Source organism: Gigantopelta aegis, chromosome 10 (genome assembly GCF_016097555.1).
Source record: "Gigantopelta aegis isolate Gae_Host chromosome 10, Gae_host_genome, whole genome shotgun sequence".
Taxonomy (NCBI): Eukaryota; Metazoa; Mollusca; class Gastropoda; order Neomphalida; family Peltospiridae; genus Gigantopelta; species Gigantopelta aegis.
The window spans coordinates 17,967,896-17,995,460 of NC_054708.1; the positions used below are offsets into that span (position 1 = coordinate 17,967,896).

Genomic DNA, 27,565 nt, shown 5'->3' on the forward strand with positions numbered 1-27,565 from the left:
GAAGGAAATTTTTTATTTAACGACGTACACAACGTATTTTATTTACGGTTTTATGGGACCCAAAATCCACCCTATGCACACGCGCCTGTTATAGGCATATACACATTTCTACACCCTATTAGCCTAAAGTTGCATTTATCCAGTGTCCTAGTTGATGTATTATTATTTAACATAGGTGGAACCAGACATTTTAAAAAGAGAATCGTTTTTAATCTCTTTTTAAAATGTATTTAAATAGTGCATTTTGGGGATAAAATGTATTAGAAACAAAGAAACCGCCGAAATCATAATAATTCACCCTCCGTCCCTCGCCTCCCCTCGCTCTGCCATCATGCTTTGCCAAACGCAAACGTACTGCGCCTGTTATTGTCATCATTAATTATTTATTTGAGAAATGTATTATATGACATTTATTTGTTACGTTTTGTACCCCTTCTCCAAACTCCGTAGAGATGTAAGCACATTAATTAAACAGTTTAAATGAAAAAAGCTTTATTATGAGGATGATTATTTATGTGATTGGAACTGAGGTTGTTTTTACGTTATTGTAATCCCATAATGCAATACAGAAGTGACGTCATATCTGTGTCGGCCATAGTGCGCCATTTTGTGATGTTTTCTTCGATTTGATGGTAAATGTGAATCCGGTGACATCTCATGGTTCTCTGCATGTATTATCACATTTTTTCTGTTGCATAAATGACTTATGAGAACTACGGATTAATTCCAAGCTGAATTTTGTTTTAAAATGGCAGGTGAGTTGAGAAATAATTACTTAAACGTCGCCGGTAACTGATAGATTTCGGGTGATATCAACTCATTTACGTGATATCGTGTGACACTTGTAGCTTTGCACGTTTCTTTTACAGGTAATGGTGGAGAGATCCAGTGGTGTTTTTCTCAAGTCAAGGGTACAATAGAAGACGAAGTCACTGAAGGTATGTTTGGCGTTTGTTTAGACTGGCAAATATTTTGATGAATTCGTCACTTGAATACTTCCGTCTTCTGCTAGCTTGCTGGTAATTATTATTATTATTTTTAAATTTTATTATGTGACTTGCCAAAAATAATGTTATTTTTTATTGTTATTTATTACAATCCCATATTTCTTATCAATGAGTGGTAGGCCTATATATTTATGCTATTTGGCTTGCATTTGTGTAATGTTAAATGTTGGTCACATCCTTTTTGTAAAATTAAATAATAAATTCAATGCTAATCAGAATCAATGTGTATTTTTGTTTTTTTTTAACTTGGATACTTATTTGCTTGGCAGGACTTCCGAACGTTCCAGCATTCAGGCTTAGGTTTAGGGTTAAGGTTAGTGATTGTTTTGTACCATACTGCCTGATCATTTCATACCATTGTAAAAATATTTCATAGTGGTGGCTAGTCGTACTATTTGTCACTTAGTATTGCCTGTTTAAAAACTAGTTGGAAGAATCAAAATTTGTTGTTAAATGAATAACACTTCTGAAGAATTTTCGGCAAGGTACTTCGCTTTGATGACTTAATTAGTTGGGTGTTTTTTTGTTTTTTTTAGCTGACATTATCTCATGTGTTGAGTTCAACAGTGATGGTGAACTATTGGCGACTGGTGACAAAGGAGGACGTGTTGTCATCTTCCAGCGTGATAAAATTGTAAGTATACCAGGGCCGTAGGCTGGGGGGCGGGGGGGTTCGGGGGGTTCAGACGAAGCAAATGGTCCACTTTCAGAACTAAAACATACATATTTATACATATGGAGTTTCTGGTGGTGCAAAAACAAAATAGAAAAGGTCCACTTGGTTCATATTCGAACCCTCCCAGGTCCAACTCACGCTACCCCCCTGTATACCAATCTACATGATTAACCTCTAAGTAGTCTGAAAGTGTCTCGTCATTCAGCAAGTCAAGATGAATAATGGCATTTGTTTTTACTATTCACCTGTTTCAGTGCTCAACGTTGCAACCAGATTGTTGGCGTGGCAACTGACTGATTTTTTATTGTCTGGCGACACTCCAAAAAATATCTTGAGTATTAAATTATTTGGCATGTGCGTTCTAACAGCAAAAAACAATGCAATTTGTTAACATCATTGTGCAGTCAGAACACTTCTTTATTTACAAAGTTGTCCGATTGATCATTCTGAATTCGGTTTGGAACTCATTTGTTGATTTGGTGAAAACCATTCAGATGCTTTTATGCAACTCAATTCAGGGTTAGCTCTGGGATATCAGAAAATTTCGCCAAATTATCTTTAAAAAAAAGCAAAACCTAAAGCTATTGCCCAACAAAATATAAATTATCACACTTTTTTTTTTTCCCTTGCCAACTTAAAATAAAATTCACCAATTGTTCTTAAAATTCACAATTGACGAGTGGCAGAGCTAACCCTGCAATTGATATCGGCGACAAAAGAAGTTCAGAATACTGTATTGTACATTACTGGTGGTTGAACAAAATCAAGTACAGGTTGCTCACTCACCGTTCATACAGTGGACAATATTTCAAAATCATACCAAACTCCTACAGGACATAATAGCGGCCACTTCCCCAGTCTTTCGAACAGTCTAAAGCCATTCGGAATGCCTCGGCCAGTTTTGATTATGTATTCGGAAAACCTCAACCACGTAAATGTATTCATAGGTTCAATCGGAACACCTCGGCCATGTCCATCTTTACTTTCCATTTGGTTATAATCGGAACATCTTGCTACTTTCCGCTACGTTATGTTTTGCAGAAAGATTTTGTTTACGATCCTGAGGTTTTCCGAAGTTACATTGTGTTGGGATGTTTTTGTTTCTTGCGGAATATACAGTCTCTACTATACCAAACACCCAATTGTCACTGCGAACGATGTCAACATAGATTGCAGTGTTTTTTTAATCCCTCATCATACAGCCATAAAAGCTCCTTATTCATTCCAAGACCGAGCCTTGGTAAAACATTCCAGATGTTTGATTGTGTGGGTTTGTAATAAAACTAAAACAAGTTCTGTTTTCTCCTTTTGTGTTATTATTGTTTGTATGATATAACATGTTTTTAAAGTGCAATTTAATTAAGTTCTTTTTTTTAACGAAGTTCAGTCGCGGGTCATTAAAAAGTTGTATGGGTGAGTCAGTGTTGCTGTGAGTGGCCTGTTTGGCCAGTAAAAAATATTCCCACGTGCATACCCTGCTAGTCAAACTTTAAGGTCTCGAAATTACAATATTCAACTGTATAATAAACTTCCTGTAGTCATGAAGTTAGCAAGTTTTAATTTCTGAACGTCTACAGTAGTGATTTCTCTAGAAATTAGGCAAGGCACGGTAGACCAAACACTTTTGAGGCATTTTCACAATTTTTGGGGGCACTTTTTTTTTCCATTAAAAATCCAAAAAAATTAATTGAAATAAACATTAATGTAATTTATGTGCTTGCTTTAATAAATGAATGGTAAAAGATTAAAAGGCATATTTTATTAATTAATAATACCTTTTTGGGTATTTTATAAAGGCAGTTTTAGAATTAATTAGTGGAAAGGCTCATTTAATCTCAGGGCAGCATGGTGCTGATTACGGCAAGATGGTGCTAGACTATTGAGGCATGGTGCTGCACCATGCTAAAACAAGCTAGGGAAAACACTATACAGGTCACGACTGATTTGTGGTTTGTGCATGTTCATTGAAATATGAAATATTATGCCCTATTCATACTATCCACATTGTAATCAAACATGCAAAATGGAGACTGATTATTAATCATTGAATTACACAGTGGACATCTCAACAATGATGGACCATGGGATGCGTTACAGACCTTATGGGGGAGGGGTTGTTTGTCAAGATTTTATTACTGGCAACGTCTTTAAAACGATGAGAGATTTTTTAAAGCATAAACTAAATCCCTCCCAGTCCCTCGTACGATCAATTCTGAAATGGTCCTATTTCAAATTTATGATTGAGTAAAAACTAAACAATTTCATTGTTTCAAATTATTTAATCTGGCAGCATAAGTCATGGATAATGTTATGATGATTACAACACATGCATAAATGATACATACAAAAAGAGTAATGTCGCTGGTAACATTTTAAGCATGGCAAGTAAAATGTTAAGCTTGGTGAATAAAACCTTTTGGGCCACTAGCCAAAGAATAGTAAGGAATAAAATCAAGCAAAGAACACTGTGTGTGTTTAATTTCACTATTATACAGTATTTAATATTTTTGTTTTTAACCTTGTGACTACTGGATTAATTTTTGACAAAAATTATGTTGAGTGGGTATATGTTTATAACTTCCACTTGCATGTTTTCGCTTAAATTTTTAGAAATACATAAAATGTTATGTGAAAAGGTGATTTCCTTTCGACATCACCTGTCCTCAAACTAGTGCATATTCCCCTTTTTGTAACTCGAAATTCCTAGGTATTTTCCATTGAAAATCTTTTTCCTGTCTATTACCATTTCTGGTCAGCAGCCTGAAATGTAGTTGGTCCAAATAGGGAGATATATATATACATCCTTTGTGTGAATCTCGCAAGTCAGTTCATGTAATTTTTACTTTTAACCGATACATTAATTATGACCCTAAACACTCAGAGGCACTGATTTTCTGTCACGACTGGTATGTGCTGTCCTGTGGGATAGTGCATATAAAAGATCCCTTGCTACTAATGAAAAAAATGTGGCATGTTTCCTCTCTAGGACCGTCAAAATTACCAAATATTTGACATCCAATAGCTGCTGATTAATAAATCAACATGCTCGTGTGGTGATGTTAAACAAAACAAACTTTGAAACTGGCAGAATTTGATCTCAAAATCTTTGCTTTTCATAGTTAAATTGACTAAAACGTACAAAAACATACTACGGTTCTGTTTTACATAGATGTATTACTTCATTTCATTTCCTTGATTTATTAAAGCAGGGCTTGAACGTAAGAATTTATCTCCCTCAGCAGTTACGTAAAGAATTGTGTGAAACAACCCACCACTGCAATTTTGAGCCTGCTTATGGCAATTTGTTTTTTAAAGTGACATTTGCAGCAAATGAATATGACTGAAAGGTTATTTTGCTTTATGTAGACCTATTTCAACTGCATTTATATATATATTAAATATTATCAGATAATGTACACTAGGTGTTTACATTTTGCCATTGTTGAGCTTCAGCCTTTTCGCATGTCACAAAGGTGCTGTCGGTGATGCTCTCTACCTACGACAATTTATATCTCAACGACGGCAATTGCCACCAGTGCTGTCGTTAAGTTTGAGCCCTTTTAAAGTAATGAATGCTGTTAATCATATAATTTTTCATGTTCTGAACTAATTGTATTTTCTATTTCTTAGTAGTTGATTAGTTATGGTTAATTAGATGTATGTATATATGTGTGTGTGTATATATATATATGTATATATATGTATATATTGTTGTTTTTACTTTAGGAAGATGGAATGCTACATACCAAAGTGAACATTCCAGGGTGTAATCGTGGAGAGTACAATGTGTACAGCACCTTCCAAAGTCATGAGCCTGAGTTCGATTACCTTAAAAGTCTGGAAATTGAAGAAAAAATTAATAAAATACGCTGGTTGAAACGGACAAATAGAAATCACTTTTTACTTTCAACAAATGGTATGTTTTGTAGATTTATTTAACCATGCTTATTTTTCATTTGATGACTAACATTTCACTATATAAAAATACAAGTAGGCGCCATCTGGCTCCTAGATGGAAAAGTTAATGTAGAGAGCTGAAGTAAATATATACCAGTTTATTAGTGACAAAATACTCATTTTGTAATTAATGCTGTTAATTATTGTATTATTTAGGTAACATGGACTATTTTTATAACTTAGATGGTTTTAGTGGAAAGTTTAAAAAAATGTTTAATAGGTTACTTAATTCTAAACTGGGGCAGGATTTAGCTGTCGGTGGAGCACTCGCTGAGGTGCTGGCGTTGCAGAATAAATCCATTTTGGTGGATCCATTTATTTAAAAAAAAAAATGTTCCAACCAATGAACCACAATTGGTCGGTCTGTGGTATGTGCTTTACTGTCGGTATATTTATATCTATATAAGATTCCTTGCTGCTTCTGCTTGTGATCCCATATCTGTTATTTGCAGAAGCACAGAATCATGCTAAAAGTTAATTATAATCTGGTTAACAAACTTACTCATTTTATAAGACCTGTGCTAAAGAAACACTTTCCCGTTTTAAAAGGTACTTAATTCCAGTATCCAGATTCTGTATCAATAGGAACACTGATTTGGGACATCATCTTCTATCACACACAAATTGAAGTTACTATTAAAATTTATTGCTAACTTTGTTTTTAAAACTGATCTTTTTAGACAAGACTGTGAAACTGTGGAAAGTAGCAGAACGTGACAAGAAGCCAGAAGGGTACAACTTAAAGGATGAAAATGGTCTTATGCGAGACCCGACTTCCATTACATCACTTCGAGTGCCAAACTTTGCACCCATGGAATTGATGGTTGAAGCTAGTCCCAAGCGAGTATTCTCCAATGCTCATACATATCATATCAATTCCATATCGGTCAATAGTGATCAAGAAACATACCTTTCTGCTGATGACCTCAGGATTAATCTCTGGAATTTGGAAATAACAGACCAAAGTTTTAGTATCCTTTCCTTAGACTTCTAGTTCGAATGGATCCAGGGATAGCTCTGGCACTCGACAATTTGAGAATTAAAATAAAAATAAAAAATAATTGGCAAATTTTAATTTAATTTGACAAAATAATTGATATTTTGTTGCAAAATAACTGGGTTTCAGCAATTTTTTAACATTTAATAGATAATTTGGCAAAATGTTTTATTCACCCAGAGTTAGCCCTGTAGATGTTGATGCAGGGCTAGGTCTGGCACTCGCCAGTTGCGAATTTTGAAAGCAGTTGGCGAATTTTGTTGAAATTTGATGAAATAATTTCATGTAATTGACATTTTAGAGAAAATAACTGTTGATTTCTGCACTTTTTGAAGTTTAATAGACAATTTGGCGAAATATTTTGCTCACCCAGAGCTAGCCCTGTGTTGCTAGTGATTATTAATTTCTTTTCAGCTGAACTTGGAATATTTTACTTAAAATGCATTGATTGTTGAGAATTTTACCCATCTTATTTCTGGAAACATGTTTTTGAGATTCTGAAATTTTTAGTTTATGTAAAAAGAATATTAGATTAAAACATTTTTTTTTTTAATATTTAATATTTTCAGCTTAAACACTGTAAATCCACTAGTATTTTATTATTGAAATTTAGTCTGGGATCCCCTGGCACTTTGCAATAGATTTTCTGTACTGGGTTTAAATAAACGTTGAGTTGGTTTTCTTTAACCTGGTGTTCAGATATAGTCGATATCAAACCTGCAAACATGGAAGAGCTGACAGAAGTAATCACTGCGGCAGAATTCCATCCGAAGGAATGTAACATGTTTGTGTACAGCAGCAGTAAGGGCTCCATCAGACTCTGTGATATGAGGCAGCAAGCGCTCTGCGATCAGCACGCCAAATGTAAGTGTACGTATGAACATTTTTGTATCCTCTGCATGGCACTGTTGACTTGCATCATGTTTTCACTTGGTGGTCTTAGTAGTGGTACATTTTGATGCAGTATGTCAGGCTTTCTGCTGAAAGGTACGGAAGGCAAAATTGCTTGCCCTAAAATCTTGAAAATGAATGAGTCTTTTTTTGTAATTTTAGTAAGAGCAGTGTTCTCGTAAGGTGAAAATTAAAGGAAGGAGCCCATGCAATACTCCACCCTTCAAAAAAAAAAAAGAAGAAGAAAGTAGTAAAGCTTGGTAGACTTTTTGAAAAAACATTCTCCTTATTTTGCTCATCAGTATTTGGTGCAAAAAAAAAGTTGATACGAAATGCAAGCCGACTCGTCTCTTATGTACCATTAGTTGAACCAGATATTGTCGGTTTGATGACATTCACATGCATTTGTTTTGCTGGACCAAGTGAAGTTTTAATATTATTTCAAAAAAGATTTCAAGATATATGAAAAAAAATAATATATTTTTGTAATGTGATCCCCTAATGCGAGATTAAACAAAAAATCTGTTCATGTTATTTCGATCTTTATCCAATGAATTTGATCGCTTTGCCAGCTGTTTTGTTTGTAAAGGCAGTGAGTATATTATTTGGCACCCAAGATGAATGATTTTAATTATTAACACTACCACTTCTGTTTTTATAAGCAGTGATACTCTCTCTCCTCCTCCTCCTCCTCCCCCCCCCCCCCCCCCCCCCCCCAATAAAAAGTTTAATATTTTATAAAGAATTGCTAAACAAACAAATGTTAGAAAGTAAAAATCATCAGTTAAATCTGTAATTGCGAACAAAATATTAGACGATAGTTGGTGGACACAAAAGACAGGATGACTGTTCTGTTCACGTGGCAACTTTGGCATCAAATAAGTGGGTTTTCAGTCATTTTCATTGCTCAAATAAAAAAAACTTTTATTGTGTGTATCAAACATACAAGTGGATACAGGTATGGGACAAAATAGAGGTTGTTAAAATACTGTTAAATTATGATATGGTAACTGTCGTAAGCTACTGAAGTTACAAAAAAAACCAAATATTATTATATAACTTTTGTTAATTTACCCTTATTTTTTAAATGCCAGCAGCAAAATAGTTCTGGCTTTCTTCCTGTGAAGATAACGCGTTACCAATCAAATACACACCTGCCAATCAGGAATCAAAGGTAGAAGCAACTAACGGCATAGACCAATTAACCTTTAGACTACTGGATTAATTTTTAACAAAAACCACGTTGAGTGGGTACAAGTTTATAATTTTTACTCACATATATTCACTTAAATGTTTGATAAATACATGAAATAAAGTTCATATATGAATTGGTAAGTATTATTTTCGTGTCTTTTTTTGTATTTTTTATTATTTTAGATCGGCTAATGGTGATTAAAATTAGGCAAAAAATCGAAAAAGTTGCGTTTACTTACGGGCATTTGTGGGCCAGCTGTCCAGTATTTATGTCCATTATTCCCAATACCCGGTAAACCCGAACTACGATTCATATTGCAATATTTGGTAATTTTCGTTGTTGGTAAAACGATCAAATTTATTATCAAATTAGCTGTTACAATCAGCTATCGATCCCTGAAAATTACCGCGACGTGCCGCCATTGTTGTCAAGCGAAAATACTTGCCGAAAACCACTTTTTGAACTCAAAATTTCAAGGTATTTTCAATTGAAAAAATCAAAACAAAAACCACCATTTTGAAAAAAAATCTTTTTTCTTTAATTATATTTCCGTTTCCGGTGAGTGTCGTGTGCAAAACGGCGGGAAATATGAATTGGGGAATGCACTGTATACAGTGTACAGTATATCGACTGACGTGACGTCGGGCGAGATATCTCGCCTGCAGTAGTCAGAAGGTTAACTAAGAAAACACTCCGTGTATCATTTCAGTATGTAGGTTAATGCATGGGCAAAATATTGTTAATTGTTTCGACTTGTTGTGTAGCCACTTTGACGATGGTATTTTATTTTGTATTGAAAAATAATATATATAGTGCTGGATATACTTACTGTTGGCTTACTGGGATGTGTATTATTACAGAACATTGCAATGTATGACTATTTATCATCCCGCAAAAACATGTAGATTGTATTTCTCTAGTTCTAAGGCTCATTCCTGACGTGACGCGTTAAGTATTACGTAACCACCAGCTCGCCAGAGGGCGTACGCACTGAGATGGTACAAAATGGCTGCGCCCGTTATATATAATAGTCGTCACATTTAACCGTTTTATTAATTAACTATACGATTATACGTCTTGATATTAAGCAATAATGTGCATTATATATCGTTGGATATGCATACCAGGCCAAATGCCTTAATTGTCCTCTCCTTTAAATGTCTTTGCCGGAGAAAAACTCAGTCTTAAGATGAAAGACATGAAAGCAAGCTGTCTGAAAAATCTTAGTATACTCTTTGCAGCCAGAGAGAAATAAAAACAATCTCACTGTCAATGTCAGTTTTAAGTTTCACATGCCATTTTCAAAACTAAACTAAAAACTAAAAAGGAAAACTAAAAAGTTCAAACTATTCCTTTCACCAATAAAAGTCAGTAGATGACTGCACAGAAACTTCACAGCTTTGTCCAATTTTGTCAGAGGATGACTGCACAAATTTGTCCAAGTTGGTCAATAGATGTTTGCACAAAAAGTTCACAGATTTATCCAGTCAGTAGATGACTGCACAAAAACTTCACAGATTTGTCCAACTTGATCAATAGATGATTGCACAAAAACTTCACAGATTCATCCAACTTGGTCAGTAGATGATTGCAATGAAACTTAACAGATTTATCCGTGTCTATATTTCACTATTTCTTTTCCACTTTCCATCAGTTTTAGTACCAGATGCTAAGAAGAAATAATTTTAAGCAACACTGGTGTATTTATAAGCTAGCATCTGTGCACTCGGGAATGCCCATATTCAGTTCAACACATTCTTAATGAGTTTTTGTCTAACTTGGTCAGTGCATGATTGCATAGAAATTTAACAGATTTGTCCATGTCAGTATTTCACAATTTCTTTTCCACTTTCCAAGTTTTAGTACCAGATAGTGAGAAGAAATCCTTTCAAATAAAACTGGAATATTTATAAACTAACATCTGTCCACTCATTATAGAATCTGTCGTCCACTATTTTGTGAGAAAAAAGGGGGGGGGGGGATTCCTGGATTTGAACGACACTCACTCAAAAATAAACTATTAAATAAAACTTGAAATGGGGGGAGATCCCCTCAACCACCCCCCAGCCCCTTTCCCATATACTCAATACTAAAAAGTTTTAAATCGTCTAAAAAAAAGTATAAATAGTCTGTTTAATACATAAATATAATTAAGTACTGAATTAGACCTAACGACCGTGAAGGCGTGAAACACTGGTATTGCTGAAGACTTTTTAAACGTAACTGTACCGAAATCACATGACATCATTCTTTTGTACTTTCATATAGGCCGTTTGCTCTGTATGTGTGGGTGTGGGTGTGTGTGCGCGCACGCGTTCCTATGCCGTAAATACTACTTAATTTATTGTATCAAGTCAGTGTTCAACAAGGTTTTTTTTAGTATCACTGCACCTACCTGCTTGTCGTCTTTGGAGGCAAATTGCGGTCATGGGATGCCATCATAAGCAACTTGAAAGCATCAGGTGGTGTTTCGATCGATGTCGACGCACATGCTGTATCTTCACGTGCACACGAATCGGACTGCATTCAAATTGAAGGTCGAGGCGAGATCGCCTACAGTGAGAGCCCAGTCTAAATCATAGCCATCGACTATAGCTTTGACGGAAAACCCCTCTTGTATCTCTGGGTGCACTGTATGGAAAACGTCACTGACTTGACACGTTGACGCAAAAGCCCTGATAATTCTCACCCCCTCCTTTTTCAACCCTGACGGCTAACGCAAACTGTACACAACTTGCCGTCATTTTGATTCTCAAGAGTGCTTTTCCCCTGGCAAATCCTGACGTGTAAGAGTTATCCTACTTGAGTACTTCTGTCGTCTGCTTTGTCCATCCGTGACCACAGCTTCTCTGTGCGCTTCCCACCCCCCACCCCCCCCCACCCCACCCCACCCCAGCAGAAAAAAAAAAGTGCCAGTCTTTTTTGTCTAAATTTAGATCGTGACAATGTCAAATGTGTGGTCTGTATACGATCAACTGCGATTTTTCAGTTCTCTCTATATAGTTTTTTTTTCTCTCCACTGTCAATTGCTTTACATTAAAAAATAATAAGAATAAAAACCTATGAACCTTATGACTACGAAGTTTCAGAATAAATACATGTATAGCCGATCGGTTTAACTGGTTCCCAACTGTATCAATACGTTTAATGCAACATAAGGGTAAAACCAGTGTGACTGATGTTGTGTTTCAGTCCCTTTGTCTAAATTTAAATCATCGCGACAATGGATGTCTGATAATACGTTGGCCAGCCACAAGTTTTTAGTTCGGTCTAGTTTTTAATTTTTTTGTTATTCTTCTTTGTTGTTTTTAATACAGCATTGGGTGACTAAAAGCCAAAGGGTGCATACAAAGAGAAGTAAACAACCACTAAATCATTTACAAGAAGAAAAACTGGATATATATATATATGTATTATAAAGATAGAATAGTGGATATAATATGTTCATGTAATATAAACAAGACAGTTATTCAGTTAATTGTGATTTAGTAAATAATATCATAGATGACTCCCATTTTTGAATGCATGACTCCCAAAATAAAACTGAGTCATGATAACTTCCATTTTTCCAGATGCCAGGTGGGACCCTGGGGTGGGCGGGCCACCCCACTTGCATGGAGTAGCGAGAACACTGAAGAGAACGGGGTTTTTTTAATTGTCAAGAGACGTGAAATGCATTTTCCCAATTTCAAAACATTCAAATCCATCATCAACTGTTGGGGCTCTGATGGTCTGTTTTTATTATGTACCCTCAAATTATTTTCTGGTAGAAAGCCTGCATGCTATTCTGAAGATGCCTGATGGAGCATCTTAGGGTTTTGTCCAGCGAAGGTTTGTGCATGTTATTGTTGTGGGTTACAATGTAACCTGTTTTTTTTTTGTTTTTTTTAAATATGAGAAGTCCTGGATGTATTTGTTATAAATTATAATGTAAATAGTGAGATGAAAAGTAAAACCTGTGAAATTTATCATCAGAAAGCAAATTGTGCATTTGCTGCATGCTCCTTGTCAATTTGAGACTTGGGAGGAGGGATCTTTTGTTACCAAGTATGCCATTTGAGTATCACTGTTGACATAAAAAGTTTGTTTTTGTTTATCACCACTACTAGAGCACATTGACTAATTCACTATCAGCTGTTGGATGTCATTTGGTAATTGATATGTATACCAGGCTTTGGGCACTGATTAGAAGTTGAAAAACTCAGTTTCAGTCCTACAACTCAAGAACCTCAGGTGGTTGCTCTACAGACTGAGCTATAACCTGTCATTGGTCATTGTATGTGGATTGCCGATGTAAGAAACCAGTACCTACCAAAAAGAAATATGAGTATGTCATGTTTTTATTAGAATCACTTTAATAGTGTTTAATTTTTTTTAATTTTTCTTAACCACCATTGAATTAATTATGTATTGACGCTATGTTTCAGTGTCAGATATCCTGTTTCAGACGATTGTTCATGTGCCTTTTGTCAAAAGTTGAGGTCAGGGTTACCAAAGATAAAAATTAAACTCCACTGACATTATTTCTCATCCAATTTTCATGATATTTTGAACAAGTTCAAATGTTTACTTTGTCAGTTGTCCTGTTTCAGACAATTGTTGTTTGAATTTTTGGTTTCAAATGAACAATGATACAGGCAGGAATATTAATAGCAGGAATCGCGCTGAAAGCTTTTGCTAGCTTAACGGCCCCGTGACCTGCTCACATCAATAAAAACTGGAAAATAGCCAGATGAAATAATATATTTTAAATTACTGTAAACGACTTTATTTTCGGAAGGCATTCATTTTTTCCATTTCTTTAAAATGGGTGAATTTGCAAGCATATATTTTTGCGAATTAAGGATTAAAATATAAATTATTTTATTTTAAAGTAAGTCGAAGAAAACAAACTAAATTTTATCAATTAGTTTGACAGGGTTGGCTTCACTGAAGGCAGAACAAGTGAATGATTTATCTTCACATGTAAACAGTATATGCCTACAGTTTTTAGTTTTTGAAGGGTTCTTCAATCTGTGACCAATATATTTAGTTTTCCCTGCTCACAATAATTTTCAGATGTAACAATCGTGAAATAAAGGCATTTACAGTAAACACATGGTAGAGGCAATAGAACAAAGGACATTTGGTGTAAAGAAAAGGTAAAATGGAAAGAAAAGCAACTTTACCTTAGGTGCATTTTACCAAATTTAATACCAAACCGTTTTTAGAATAGAGCATCATCAGCTTTTATTGATATGCTAGGTATGAAGGGTAATTATCTCCTCAATACAAGTCATCATGGGAACATGGCACTACCGACATACTTCTCATCCAATTTTTTTATACTTCATGCATGTGAATATTATATCTTGAATGAGTTCACGTTTTGTCTCCGTGTCAAAAGTTGAGGTCAGGGTTACTAAAGATAAAAATTAAAACTCCACTGACATGATTTCTCATCCAATTTTCATGAAACTTCACCTAGGAATAGGATCATGGTATTTTTAACAAGTTCAAATTTTGACTGTCAGGTATCCTGTTTCAGACAATTGTTCTTTGGATTTTTAGTTTCAGATGGACAATGATTCAGGCGGGAATATTAATAGCAGGATTCACGCTGAAAGCTTTTTCTAGCTTATCGGCCCCGTGACCTGCTCACATCAATAAAAGCAGTTTGCGTTTCGCCTTCATCTCAGAAGTCGACATACGGGTCACTAAAAAAAATAAAAAATTATGCTCCACTTACATAATTTTTCATAAACTCCATATAGGAATAGGATCAAGACATTTTGAACAAGTTCGTATTTTGACTCTCAGTGATGAAGTTCACTGTTATCAAGACTTCATTTCTCATTTGATTTTAATGAAAGCTTTGGTTCAAAAGTTGAGATCACTGTTACCACCTGTTTGATATTTCATCATCTAGACTAGGAATAACTAGTTACATTTGTCGCAACATTCAGTTTTGGATTTCTTAATAGATCGTTGGAAGTAGACTTGCTGAGTTTTTTTTAGTTTAATAAGATTTTGTCCCTTTCTTACCTCCTGGTAACCTGTATGACCATTGTCAGCTTATTTCGATGTGTGGCTGTATGTTAGAATTACCAAATATTTGACATCAAAGAACCAATGATTCAGTGGTATAGTGGTGGTGTTGAATAAAACATACATGTTTTTTATTTTAATGAATGGAGATATAAGTATTATTTGTCCTTCATCAGCATAACTTTAACATTTAATTCCATTTATCACAAACTGTCCTACATCAATGAAGCTTGGCTTCATCTTAATACATGTGAAAAGTATTTAAAACTTATTTTTTATTATTCAGACTGTTTATAGTACGCAGAATTCTTGTTATTGAATAAGTCATTAATGTGTTGTGTAACATGGCAGTTTGTATGTTGAATATTGAAGTAAGTGTACCCTGTTTCAGACAATTGTTCTTTGGATTTTTGGTTTCAGATGGACAATGATACAGGCAGGAATATTAATAGCAGGAATCGCGCTGAAAGCTTTTTCTAGCTTATCGGCCCCGTGACCTGCTAACATAATTATAAATGTTAATAGAAAATGTGAAAAGTACTAAATAAATATCCACCTTTAAAACGACAATTTTTGAAACTTGCCATCTTGATTTCAAGTTTGTGTGTGTGTGTGTGTGTGTGTATATATATATATATATATATATATATATATATATATATATATATATATATATATATATATATATATATATATATATATATAATAATAATCTGTGTAATGGTCCATTTCTAAAGCCCCGTCCAACTACCATTTATCTCTTAGGTATAAATCTCTGCCTAATCCGTATTGTCTACTCTGGACTCCAGATCAAAAATCAAGAACAAAAGAACCGTTCATGCATTAATTACCTCTGTCTACACCGGATTGGGATTTGACTGAACGATGGGCTGCTTAATTAGTTGAACAATGATCGTCAGTTGCCAAGTAATCAGGACGCCGTCACAAGATCAAATATAAAATGTAATCGCAACGCTGTGCAGTTAACTCTTATTGCAGTGGGCCGTTAGATCAATCGGATTAATATTGGTGTGTGTGTTGATACCTAACTGATTCACTCTTATAAATTCAGCGAGTTATATTTGTCAACCTAACGCAAGTATAAATAGGTGTGGGTCGCTCGAATATTTTGTGTCTTATTTCATTTATAATGGTGGAGCGACCCAAAAAATGGCAACATATCGAACTTTCGTTAGAAACTAGTCAAATTAATACAAGAATTTGATTCAAATCCATAGTCAAAACAGAAAGATTTAACACAAATTTTTTAATTCGTACGTACGAATAAATGTTTTAGGAAATAAAATGAAATTTAACCTAGTGCATATATTAGAACGACCAGAAATGAGTTTAATATGCAGCCACTAATATTTTATGCAGAAAAAATATATTTGATATGTAATTACAACTGTTAAAAAGTCTGTTAGTAGACAACATCTTAAAAATTGCAGCAAACTCAGGAATGTCTCTTTACGTATATTTTTTTATGTCTGTGAAATAATCGATTGTAAGTCTGGCTTGTATGACTGTTTCCCAACCATCCATGGGTTCAAATGTCATTGTTGATCGGGAGTTGTCGATAATTCAAGAACCATAACTCTGGATGAACTCTGTCTAAACAAACCAGTCCTCTATGTAAACCGGACTATTTCAACGGTACGAAGTGAGTCCGGTTTAGACAAGAGTCCATTGTATATATATTACTTCTACTGAGAAGATAACACTTTACTTAAGTTTACCCTGTTTCAGACAATTGTTCTTTGGATTTTTGGTTTCAGATGGACAATGATACAGGCAGGAATATTAATAGCAGGAATCGCGCTGAAAGCTTTTTCTAGCTTATCGGCCCCGTGACCTGCTAACATAATTATAAATGTTAATAGAAAATGTGAAAAGTACTAAATAAATATCCACCTTTAAAACGACAATTTTTGAAACTTGCCATCTTGATTTTGTGTGTGTGTGTACTACTACTACTGAGAAGATCACACATTACTTAATACCTTGACTTATTGATTTAGTGTTATTTTTTGTTGAGTGGAGAGGGGAATGTAGATCAGTGGTAGAGTGGTAATGTTGGGTCAGATTCATGAGTCGTGTTGCTGATCTTACAATAACTTTCTTAAGGAATTTATTTCCACTAATTTGATTCACACAAAAATAAACATGAGATCGAGAGAGTAGAATAAATCTATAACTAACAAAAAAACATTCGGTGTTTAAGGGAAAGGTAGAAGAAAAATATTTACCTTGGAGCATTTTACCATATAAAATAACAAAACATTTTTAGAATAGAAAATAGTCCGCTTTTACAGGTCCTAATTTTGCCATCGAAATAGCAGGGTTTTTTTTGCCAAAAGTCTGCTTGTCACCGAATTATTAGCTGTAGTTTATATGTTGAATATTGAAGTAAGTTTACCCTGTTTCAGACAATTGTTCTTCGGATTTTCATTTTCAGATGGACAATGATACAGGCAGGAATATTAATAGCAGGAATCGCGCTGAAAGCTTTTTCTAGCTTATCGGCCCCGTGACCTGCTAACATAATTATAAATGTTAATAGAAAATGTGAAAAGTACTAAATAAATATCCACCTTTAAAACGACAATTTTTGAAACTTGCCATCTTGATTTTGTGTGTGTGTGTGTACTACTACTACTGAGAAGATCACACATTACTTAATACCTTGACTTATTGATTTAGTGTTATTTTTTGTTGAGTGGAGAGGGGAATGTAGATCAGTGGTAGAGTGGTAATGTTGGGTCAGATTCATGAGTCATGTTGCTGATCTTACAATAACTTTCTTAAGGAATTTATTTCCACTAATTTGATTCACACAAAAATAAACATGAGATCGAGAGAGTAGAATAAATCTATAACTAACAAAAAAACATTCGGTGTTTAAGGGAAAGGTAGAAGAAAAATCTTTACCTTGGAGCATTTTACCATATAAAATACCAAAACATTTTTAGAATAGAAAATAGTCCGCTTTTACAGGTCCTAATTTTGCCATCGAAATGAGCAGGTTTTTTTTGCCAAAAGTCTGCTTGTCACCGAATTATTAGCTGTAGTTTATGTTGAATATTGAAGTAAGTTTACCCTGTTTCAGACAATTGTTCTTCGGATTTTCATTTTCAGATGGACAATGATACAGGCAGGAATATTAATAGCAGGAATCGCGCTGAAAGCTTTTTCTAGCTTATCGGCCCCGTGACCTGCTAACATAATTATAAATGTTAACAAAATGTGAAAAGTACTAAATAAATATCCACCTTTAAAACGACAATTTTTGAAACTTGCCATCTTGATTTCAAGTTTGTGTGTGTGTGTGTGTGTGTGTATATATATATATATATATATAATAATCTGTGTAATGGTCCATTTCTAAAGCCCCGTCCAACTACCATTTATCTCTTAGGTATAAATCTCTGCCTAATCCGTATTGTCTACTCTGGACTCCGGATCAAAAATCAAGAACAAAAGAACCGTTCATGCATTAATTACCTCTGTCTACACCGGATTGGGATTTGACTGAACGATGGGCTGCTTAATTAGTTGAACAATGATCGTCAGTTGCCAAGTAATCAGGACGCTGTCACAAGATCAAATATAAAATGTAATCGCAACGCTGTGCAGTTAACTCTTATTGCAGTGGGCCGTTAGATCAATCGGATTAATATTGGTGTGTGTGTTGATACCTAACTGATTCACTCTTATAAATTCAGCAAGTTATATTTGTCAACCTAACGCAAGTATAAATAGGTGTGAGTCGCTCGAATATTTTGTGTCTTATTTCATTTATAATGGTGGAGCGACCCAAAAAATGGCAACATATCGAACTTTCGTTAGAAACTAGTCAAATTAATACAAGAATTTGATTCAAATCCATAGTCAAAACAGAAAGATTTAACACAATTTTTTTAATTCGTACGTACGAATAAATGTTTTAGGAAATAAAATGAAATTTAACCTAGTGCATATATTAGAACGACCAGAAACGAGTTTAATATGCAGCCACTAATATTTTATGCAGAAAAAATATATTTGATGTGTAATTACAATTGTTAAAAAGTCTGTTAGTCGACAACATCTTAAAAATTGCAGCAAACTCAGGAATGTCTCTTTAAGTATATTTTTTTATGTCTGTGAAATAATCGATTGTAAGTCTGGCTTGTATGACTGTGTTTCCCAACCATCCATGGGTTCAAATGTCATTGTTGATCGGGAGTTGTCGATAATTCAAGAACCATAACTCTGGATGAACTCTGTCTAAACAAACCAGTCCTCTATGTAAACCGGACTATTTCAACGGTACGAAGTGAGTCCGGTTTAGACAAGAGTCCATTGTATATATATTACTTCTACTGAGAAGATAACACATTACTTAAGTTTACCCTGTTTCAGACAATTGTTCTTTGGATTTTTGGTTTCAGATGGACAATGATACAGGCAGGAATATTAATAGCAAGAATCGCGCTGAATGCTTTTTCTAGTTTAACGGCCCCGTGACCTGCTAACATTACAAATGTGAATAGGAAGTTTAGAAATGTGATTTTGAAAATTATTGTCCTATATTTCACAATATAAGTCACAAGTATTAACATAAATATATTCTTCTGTGGCATCTTGATGTCTTGTTTGTTTGTGTATGTATGTGTGTGTATATATATGTGTGTATGTATTTAAGATAACTCTGATCTACTTATTATACTGTGCAAATAACACGTTCCTTTTAGCTTGCCTTATTCTGGACTCGGAGTTGCTTTCTGTTGATTGGGGAGGGGGCTGTAGCTCAGCAGTACAGTGGTAATGTTAAATCAAGTCCTGGTAACTAAAGTGGGTTTCTTCTGTTTCTATACAGTGTTAAGATTGTCCCATGTGCCTAATAGCTGCAGTTTAAAATGTGCTGGGGTGTTTTAAAAACTTGTTTTGATTAGATATTGTTCCTTTTGTATTTAATGTATAAACAACATGTGTGCTATATGTTCTGATTTGCATTTTTTTTTTTTTTTTTTTTTATTATCATTCAGTGTTTGAAGAACCAGAAGACCCAACCAATCGCAGCTTCTTCTCGGAAATTATATCTAGTATATCTGATGTTAAGTTTAGTCACAATGGTAGATACATGATTACAAGAGATTATTTATCTGTGAAAGTTTGGGACTTGCATATGGAGAATAAGCCTGTGGAAACGTATCAAGTTCATGAATATCTCCGCAGCAAATTGTGCTCTTTGTATGAAAATGACTGTATATTTGACAAGTTCGAATGCTCATGGAGTGGGGATGACAGGTAAGTCTTCAGTTTGTGAAGGTTTTGTGTTATTTTTTGTTGTTTTTAACATCTTTTTTCTTTTTCTTTTATTTATTTCCTTTTATATATATATATATTTCTAAGATGCCAGCAAGTACATGTTAAAATGGTGAGGGGTTTCTAACATTTTGTGCATGGGAACTACTTATAAATGTTTATAATTGTACTAAATAACCCACATTGCAGAGAACTATGTAGTTCGTAAAATGGAAGTACATTTAAACAGGGCTTCTAGATAATGGTAGCCCCACTCCCATGGCTAGTGATATTCAGTGCTGAGCTAGTAAATATCTATAGTCATACCCGACGGCTAGTATAACTACTGTAAGTCTATTTTTAAATTTAAATTGAATATCCTGCCCCCATCCCCAATAATAGGTGACATAATTATCTTATTATTACTATTAGTAAAATTATATTAACTTAAAGTAGGGTAGTGAATTTTTAATTGTGGCTAGTAAAATTTTTAATCACTGATCCCATGGCTAGTAGATTTTGTAAAAATTCTAGAAGCACTGATTTCAAGATAACATCAAATGTCTATGTTTCTAGAACTTCATTGGGCCATTCGGTTAATTATCTCTGGCTATAGGCTGTAAATATTGGTATGGAAAATCTTATGTTTAATTCTTTTAAAAACTGATGTATAAGAATGGCATTGATACATCAAACATCTGAAGCTGGGTAAATATTTAATCTCCTAAAGATCAAATTACAGGAATAGTTTGTTTTCAAAATCTTGATTGGCTATATTCCTAGTCAATTGAAAATTGAATAGCAACTACTATTTAATGTTTTAAAATTGTGAAGCGATCTCTGAAAGTTGCATAGCAAATCGCAATGTGATATGGAACAAGATGTTTCCTGAATTTGTGTTTGTTTTGTCTTTCAGACACGTCATGACTGGCTCCTATAACAACTTCTTCCGAATGTTTGACCGTGATCATAAAAAAGACTATACTCTTGAGGCGTGTAGAGAAAACATGAAGCCACGGACAGTTCTCAAACCACGTAAAGTTTGCACTGGAGGCAAGCGTAAAAAAGATGAAATTAGTGTGGATTGCTTAGACTTCAATAAAAAGATTCTTCACACTGCGTGGCACCCAGCAGAAAACATCATCGCCATTGCAGCAACGAATAATTTGTATATATTTCACAGTAAAGATTAGTGAACATTTTAGTTAGTCTGGAGAGTATTCAAATTGGTGCCAGTCATCCTTCGCTTGAGGGTTGCTCCGTGAACTTGTTTGGTGCAAGTATAAATCAAATTAATGCAGTCCGGTGGAAATACTGTTTGTATCAAGTTGCTAGTCCTCCCTAGAAGAGGTGGGGGTGGGGGGGAGAATGTGTAAAGCTATATTGGCTCATTAGTCGGTGGAAACCAGCTTGAGAAGAAAATGTTTTGAACCATGCTGTTGGTATGTTTCACAGAACAACCTTGTTTAAAGTCTCTTTAGGTTGAGGTTGTGTTCCATCTTCAATCATGCCTTCCAACATTTCAACCTGCACATTTCACCTGCGAATTTGTATCAATAAACATATTTACCTTGGTGTGTACACTGGATCAATCATATATATATATATAGTAGCTTTTCTTTTGAATAACAAAAGCCACGTGGTTTCTTCTTCAAATAACAAAACCATTTGTGTTTTTGACAAAGATAATTTGACAACTCCATATTAAAGGAATGGAAGGGTATAAACGGACCTAAAAGTGCATGAGATACAATGAAAATGTAATTTACTTTGGTCTTTTACCAAAGTCTTCAGTTAATACAGTTGGGTTGTACTTTAAAAATCCTACACTTGTTAATTTTACACGTGCACACCTAAGTCGAGCAATAAAAATGAGTTGTGTTAAGTGGAGTAATCTAAAAGTATTGACCAGAGTACAGTGAAATTATTTAATTTAAACTGTCGTAACCATTTTTATGCGGTAAATTAACCAGTCCAGAATTTGACAACTTATTTTAAAAAGAGAAATAATTAGTAAATATAATTCAATATTACTTTCTATTACTACTGTATATTGTTAACAATCGTAGCACCAGGACTGCCAGCTGTATAATGAAACCAGATGTTTGTGCATTATCGTCACTGTAGCATTCATGAAGATTTGCTAAATCATGATGTATAATCTTTGTGCGATGTGATAAATAATTGTTAATGAGAGAAAATGAAATCAGTATTTCCATTGTAGTACCATGATTTTGGTGAAATTTATTAGAATATAAAAAAGTAGGTCCGTTTCCTGAATACTGGTGGTAACATGTTTTGTGAATAGGGAGGAACTAAAAATATATATATATATATTTTTTTTTTTTTTTTTTTTTTTTTTTTTAAATCTGTTTGTAAAAAAAATGTGTAGTTTGTATTTCAGTGAAACTCTGTTGGCTCGAGTTCTGTATTTCTCAAACCTCATATCATATACTTCACTCACTAACAGGCCTCGAAATTCTTGTTTTCTAGAATTCCATCTTTTTATTATAGTGCTACCTGGGGAAAAAATGTCTTTGATCTGTGAAAAGCCCATACTTTACAGGCTTCTTACATCAATTTCAAAAAGAAAATCACATAAATACACAAAATGCTGACTCGTTTATTGTTGTATATCTTGTTGATCCCTCGTTTCAATTTGGTGTGAGACTGGACATCAACATATGTTGCATTGTTTACAGTTCATAAGTAAAGCCTTGTTCAGTTCTTGGTTGTATTTATTTCACAGTACTTGACATGAACCATTCTATTCACGTGGCAGTTGTGCAAACTGCCAATGGTGAATCATCATCTATTCTGTTTACAATATTTGGATAGGCCACACAAATGAGATTCACATAAAATAATTTGTTACCTAGTGAACTTGCTCATTACCTAAAATTTTGAAATTATGTCCCGTTTTCAGTAATATCTGCATATGTTGTTGCTTTCATTGAAATGCCATGATGAGAACTGATGCTGTATACACAGATTTTGGAGATCTTGATGTATTGTGCCTTGATATATTCATAATTAGGCTTAATTCTCTAAAATATAGATATGTTATAGCTATTCTGAACACAAATTCCGAGGCCTGTACGTAGTGACATCACATTGACTGAAATTAAAAAAAATAAAAATATTCCTGAGACATTATGTCACAACTCTGTTTTATAGTCAACTTAGTATTCTTCGAGTCGGTAAGTTGTGAATCATGTATGTTGTACAACGCTGAATTAAAAAAAAAAAAATAGTGCTTATTTGTTTTGTGCCTTTGTATTGTATTGACAGTTTGTTCCTTTGTAAGTGAAATTTGTCGGCAACCATTTTATATATTTTAAAATATCTGAATTATTTTTAAGTATTAAAATGGTGTAATCACTTTTGTTCGTAATAAGGTGTTAAGAAATATACCATTTAGGTTACACAGCAAGTTGTCTTGATTTATTAAGGTGCAAAATACTTCAGTGATGTTTTACTTCCAAGTTTGCATTTAGGTGAGCCAGAAATTTTGAAAAACACACACACTTGGAACAAAAATGCTGAAAATGTAGTTGACAAAATGATTTAAAAGGTTCACCCACCCGAAATGTGTGCAGAGGTCTTTGCAGACCATTTTGATATGTTCAAACTGATGAAGCAGTTTGAAGGTAAAGACCTGAGTAACTAACTACTCAACTGAAAATGCTTCTGCCATTTTGTAAGCAGTTTTTACATATGACCGTGTGCAGACAATCAGATTTTTTAAGGGCTACTCATTCTTTTACATCTCTGTTCAGATATTGATAATCATAGTTTTAAGATCTGCACTGCCTATTTCAGCATACATCTTCATAAGCTGGGGCCTAATTCACTAAACTCTTGCAACTTTGCAATATCGCTTTGCAATACTATAGACTTTCTAAGAGAATGCTTTGTTGCACATAGCTTCGTGTTCTCTACTTAATTTTGTTCCATATTGCCCCTTTAGTATGGATGTCGATCTTGACTCCAATCATTTAAAAGGATTCATCTTTTTTGCACATTTAGCATAACTTCGTCTTCTCTACTTTTTGATTGTTGTCTTGACTTCATTTGATTCATCTTGCATTTTAGATAGATAATCTTGGATAGTAGACATTCCGAGTTTTCATATTTTGTTAGCAAGTGTATAGGTGGTTATTGCTGTTCCAACATGCAGTTAAACATTGTGGTGTTAACTCTTCCTCCCCGCACTCCCTTTTCAAGAAGAAATTATTAATGTGAATGACATAAACTCATTGTAGCTGGGAGATGGTACAAATAGATGACAGAAACTCAAAAAGAGTTGGTTATCAAAAAGAGTTAGTTGGTTATCAAAAAGAGTCGTGTGTAAGTTGTTTCAAGTTTGTGGTAGACTTTTTCACTATTTGAAAAGGGCTGGACAGATTTTACCATTTAGTAGAGTTAAGAAGTGCTGCACAAATGTATAGTTTGCTCATTAACTTTTGAGAGAAAAAAAGAAGTAATTTCTTACTGATTATTTAATGGATAAAAATTATTGACAAAAGTGCTCATAATTCCAACTGTATATGTTCACTTGTGATTTTAATTTAATGTTTCTGAAAATATCTTTCTATTTCTAATTGCATTGGCAGAGACGGAAATAAATATTGACTGTACAGTGGAATTGTAAAAGATTATGAAAGATGTTAAGCCAAAATTAGCTTCATATTGGCGGTTTTCTGCAGTTTAATTAAAGCCATGAGGTGTCTTGACTATTGATCGCTTCTTGTAATCTACTGAGGATATTGTATTGGACAAATAATTGTCTATTTTCAGTATCTTAATATATTATTTACTGTGCTCAGTTTTTGTAACATTTCCAGTCACTAGCTGTTAATGTTTCAGCTTTCAATTGAAGAAGAAAAAATAAAAATTGACTTGTTTTATACCAAAGTATTAACTTATCAGTCTTTACATAAGTCTCCTTTTCTTTTTTAATAATTAAATATTCTGAAAAAAATACTTAATTTGGATTTTTTTGTTGGAGTCGTGACAACATTCTTCAAAAATGCTTTGTTCTTTTTTCTTTTTCTTTTTAACCCCATTGCCATTAGTTAATAAATTTTAGAGAACTAGTAACTAATAAGACTGATAATGTTCAAAACAGTATTTTAGTCATTAAAAATGCCCAGATGAATTTCATACATTCCTTTATAGTGCAATAAAACAACTTAATGGCTTTGGATAATGTTTCAGTATATTGGTAGTTTGTATCCGATGATGTAGATTTTAGTGTGTACATTTAGAAGTTGACATTCCAGATAGTAGAGTGGACCAGTTCAGCATCACTGTTGACAGCATTAAACTATAGAGATGGTGGGCTTTTTCTCCTGCACTACACCTTTTCCTGTAGGGTTTGACAAAACATCGAATACTTTGATCTTGTGTCTTAGGCATTTAGCAAAAAATTTAAACTACATGTAGAAATGATACAATTATGCTTACTGTTGGGTTTTGAAAAAAATTTAGAGCTCAAAATAATTGGGACGGGTGTTTTTGTGATGTTTACTTGCAACTGGCATGTGTGATAATGTGTTGAAGTTATTGTGAAATAGTTACGGTAAATAATGTGGCAGAGTCTGAAAAAGAAGACTAAATGTTTTGAACCCCCTCAGATTAAATTGAGTGGTCTGCGGTTGCACTCTCACCCTTCCAAAACAAAAATCTTGACATGGACAGTTGTGCCACTGCAGTTTGTTTTGATCTATTGTGATTGGTTACATCATTGTGTATGTGTGTTATTGTTACATTAATGTAACTAGCTATTATTGTAAGATCGGATCTAAAACCTTATTATCATGGTTTATTCTTCAATTTTATTAATGCTTGATTCACCTAATTGTCCTAAGCAGTTCTGACATACATGTTGCCGGGATATATATATATATTTTAAACTTTTTATTTGTATTATTTAAAAAACTTTTAATGTGGGTGGGATGTGCATTATATTATAAACCAGTTATAATAGGAAGTCTGATATCTTTGTTTTATTTTCACGCATAAAGCAGTACATAGTTAAGTATGTTCAAAACTGGCTCCTTTAGTAAGATTGGAAGAAAAGTAACGTCTTCAGTGTTGTATTTATTGCAAACCAAGTTTGCGCGGTGGTGTTCTATACGTAAGCTCACTTGAATTTAAGGATTCTGAACTTAACATCTCAATTTGATTGCATGAAAATGATGTATACATGTAATGTGAATAATTTGAAACATGAACAGTATGTGTATTAAACTGATGACAATCAAGATGAGCATGCCAAGGTGTATTTCTGTACCCTTTGTCACAAAACAATTATACAGTAGATTAAAAAGCAAAAAAGTAATTTAAAAATGGTATCTTTTAACAAAATAGTGTTGTCTTTGTTTGGGTTTTGGGGGGGGGGGGGGGGGGGGGTTGGTTGAAGAAGGAAAAAAAGTGCACATAATACTACTAATATTTATTTGATAAACAACATTGTTGTATTAAGATGGGAGGGGTTGTCAAGAAAATTGTGTTGCTGCTGCTCAAAAGATATACATAGAAACTAATGTGGTTTGTTTTTGCCAAATTAACAGTTAGTGTACATGTAGCTTGTTTCCCAGCAACTTGAGATTGTTATATCAGTATTGTTCATGTACATACAGGAACAAAGCCTTTGTGATAATGTGTTTGGTGTGTTTGGACCAAGGTGATACATCATGTATATGTACTTAATGAAATTCAGCAGTGTCCATATTGTGTAGATGGTGAGGCTATTTGCCCAGTGTTTAAAAACAGTTCAGGTCAATCTTACCATTAGCTTGTATTTCCCTGTGCAAGTAGTCTTCACCCAATGTCAGAATGCTGAAGCAATAAAGAAAAGTACTATTGTCTGTTTTGTTTGTTGTTTAATCTGATGGGAGAAGGTTGAAGTCTCCTGAATCTGTCTGGATAGAATAGCTCTGGTAAGTTCTCATCCTTGTGGATATTTTTTTACTTGTACCTGCTGGCATACTACAACTTATACAAAGTTAAGTTTGTTTAACACCACCACTGGAGCACGTTGGATGTCGAACATTTGGTAAATTTGACTAGTCTGAGAAACCAGCTACATTTTGTATAATTCAATAAGGGATCTTTTTTTTGCACTTACAATACAGGATATACCAGTCATGGTGCACTGGCTGGAACAAGACAACGCCATGCACACTAGGCCTTTGATCAGCATTAATATTTTTGTAAACTACCAAATGTTCAGGAACCACAACCATCGTTATGTTTGGAATAATAACCAGTAAATAAAAAACATTCTTGCCCAAAACAATACTGACATTTATTGTGGCTTGAAAAAGAATTGTACATCAATATATATATATTTTTTTCTCTTGTGTTCTTTATTTGTAGTCCACAATTTTCACTCCAGCCAGTACATCAAAGGCCGTGGTATGGGATGGTGCATATAAAAGATACCTTGCTGCCAATCGAAAAGAGTAGTCCATGAAGTGGCGACGGCAGGTTTCCTCCAATATCTGTGTGGTCCTTTA

At 34.1% G+C, this 27,565-nt stretch overlaps 1 protein-coding gene across 4 annotated transcripts in view; it reads left to right on the forward strand.

Annotated features, from left to right (window-relative positions):
- Positions 1 to 23,295, forward strand: part of LOC121383183 (serine/threonine-protein phosphatase 2A 55 kDa regulatory subunit B alpha isoform-like) — a 43,867-nt gene extending 20,572 nt beyond the window's left edge. Inside the window, exons 1-9 of one of the 4 annotated variants that reach the window (XM_041513035.1) lie at positions 596 to 755; positions 870 to 938; positions 1,277 to 1,320; positions 1,544 to 1,641; positions 5,410 to 5,599; positions 6,321 to 6,611; positions 7,337 to 7,507; positions 19,781 to 20,042; positions 20,956 to 23,295. In XM_041513035.1, coding sequence (XP_041368969.1) covers positions 5,419 to 5,599; positions 6,321 to 6,611; positions 7,337 to 7,507; positions 19,781 to 20,042; positions 20,956 to 21,232 — 1,182 coding nt within the window. In that variant the 5' untranslated portion in view covers positions 596 to 755; positions 870 to 938; positions 1,277 to 1,320; positions 1,544 to 1,641; positions 5,410 to 5,418 and the 3' untranslated portion in view covers positions 21,233 to 23,295. Of the gene's footprint in view, positions 1 to 595; positions 756 to 869; positions 939 to 1,276; positions 1,321 to 1,543; positions 1,642 to 5,409; positions 5,600 to 6,320; positions 6,612 to 7,336; positions 7,508 to 19,780; positions 20,043 to 20,955 lie in introns of those variants that run through there. The other 3 variants (XM_041513034.1, XM_041513032.1, XM_041513033.1) reach the window with 3 other exon arrangements.
- Positions 23,296 to 27,565: the final 4,270 nt, after the last annotated feature.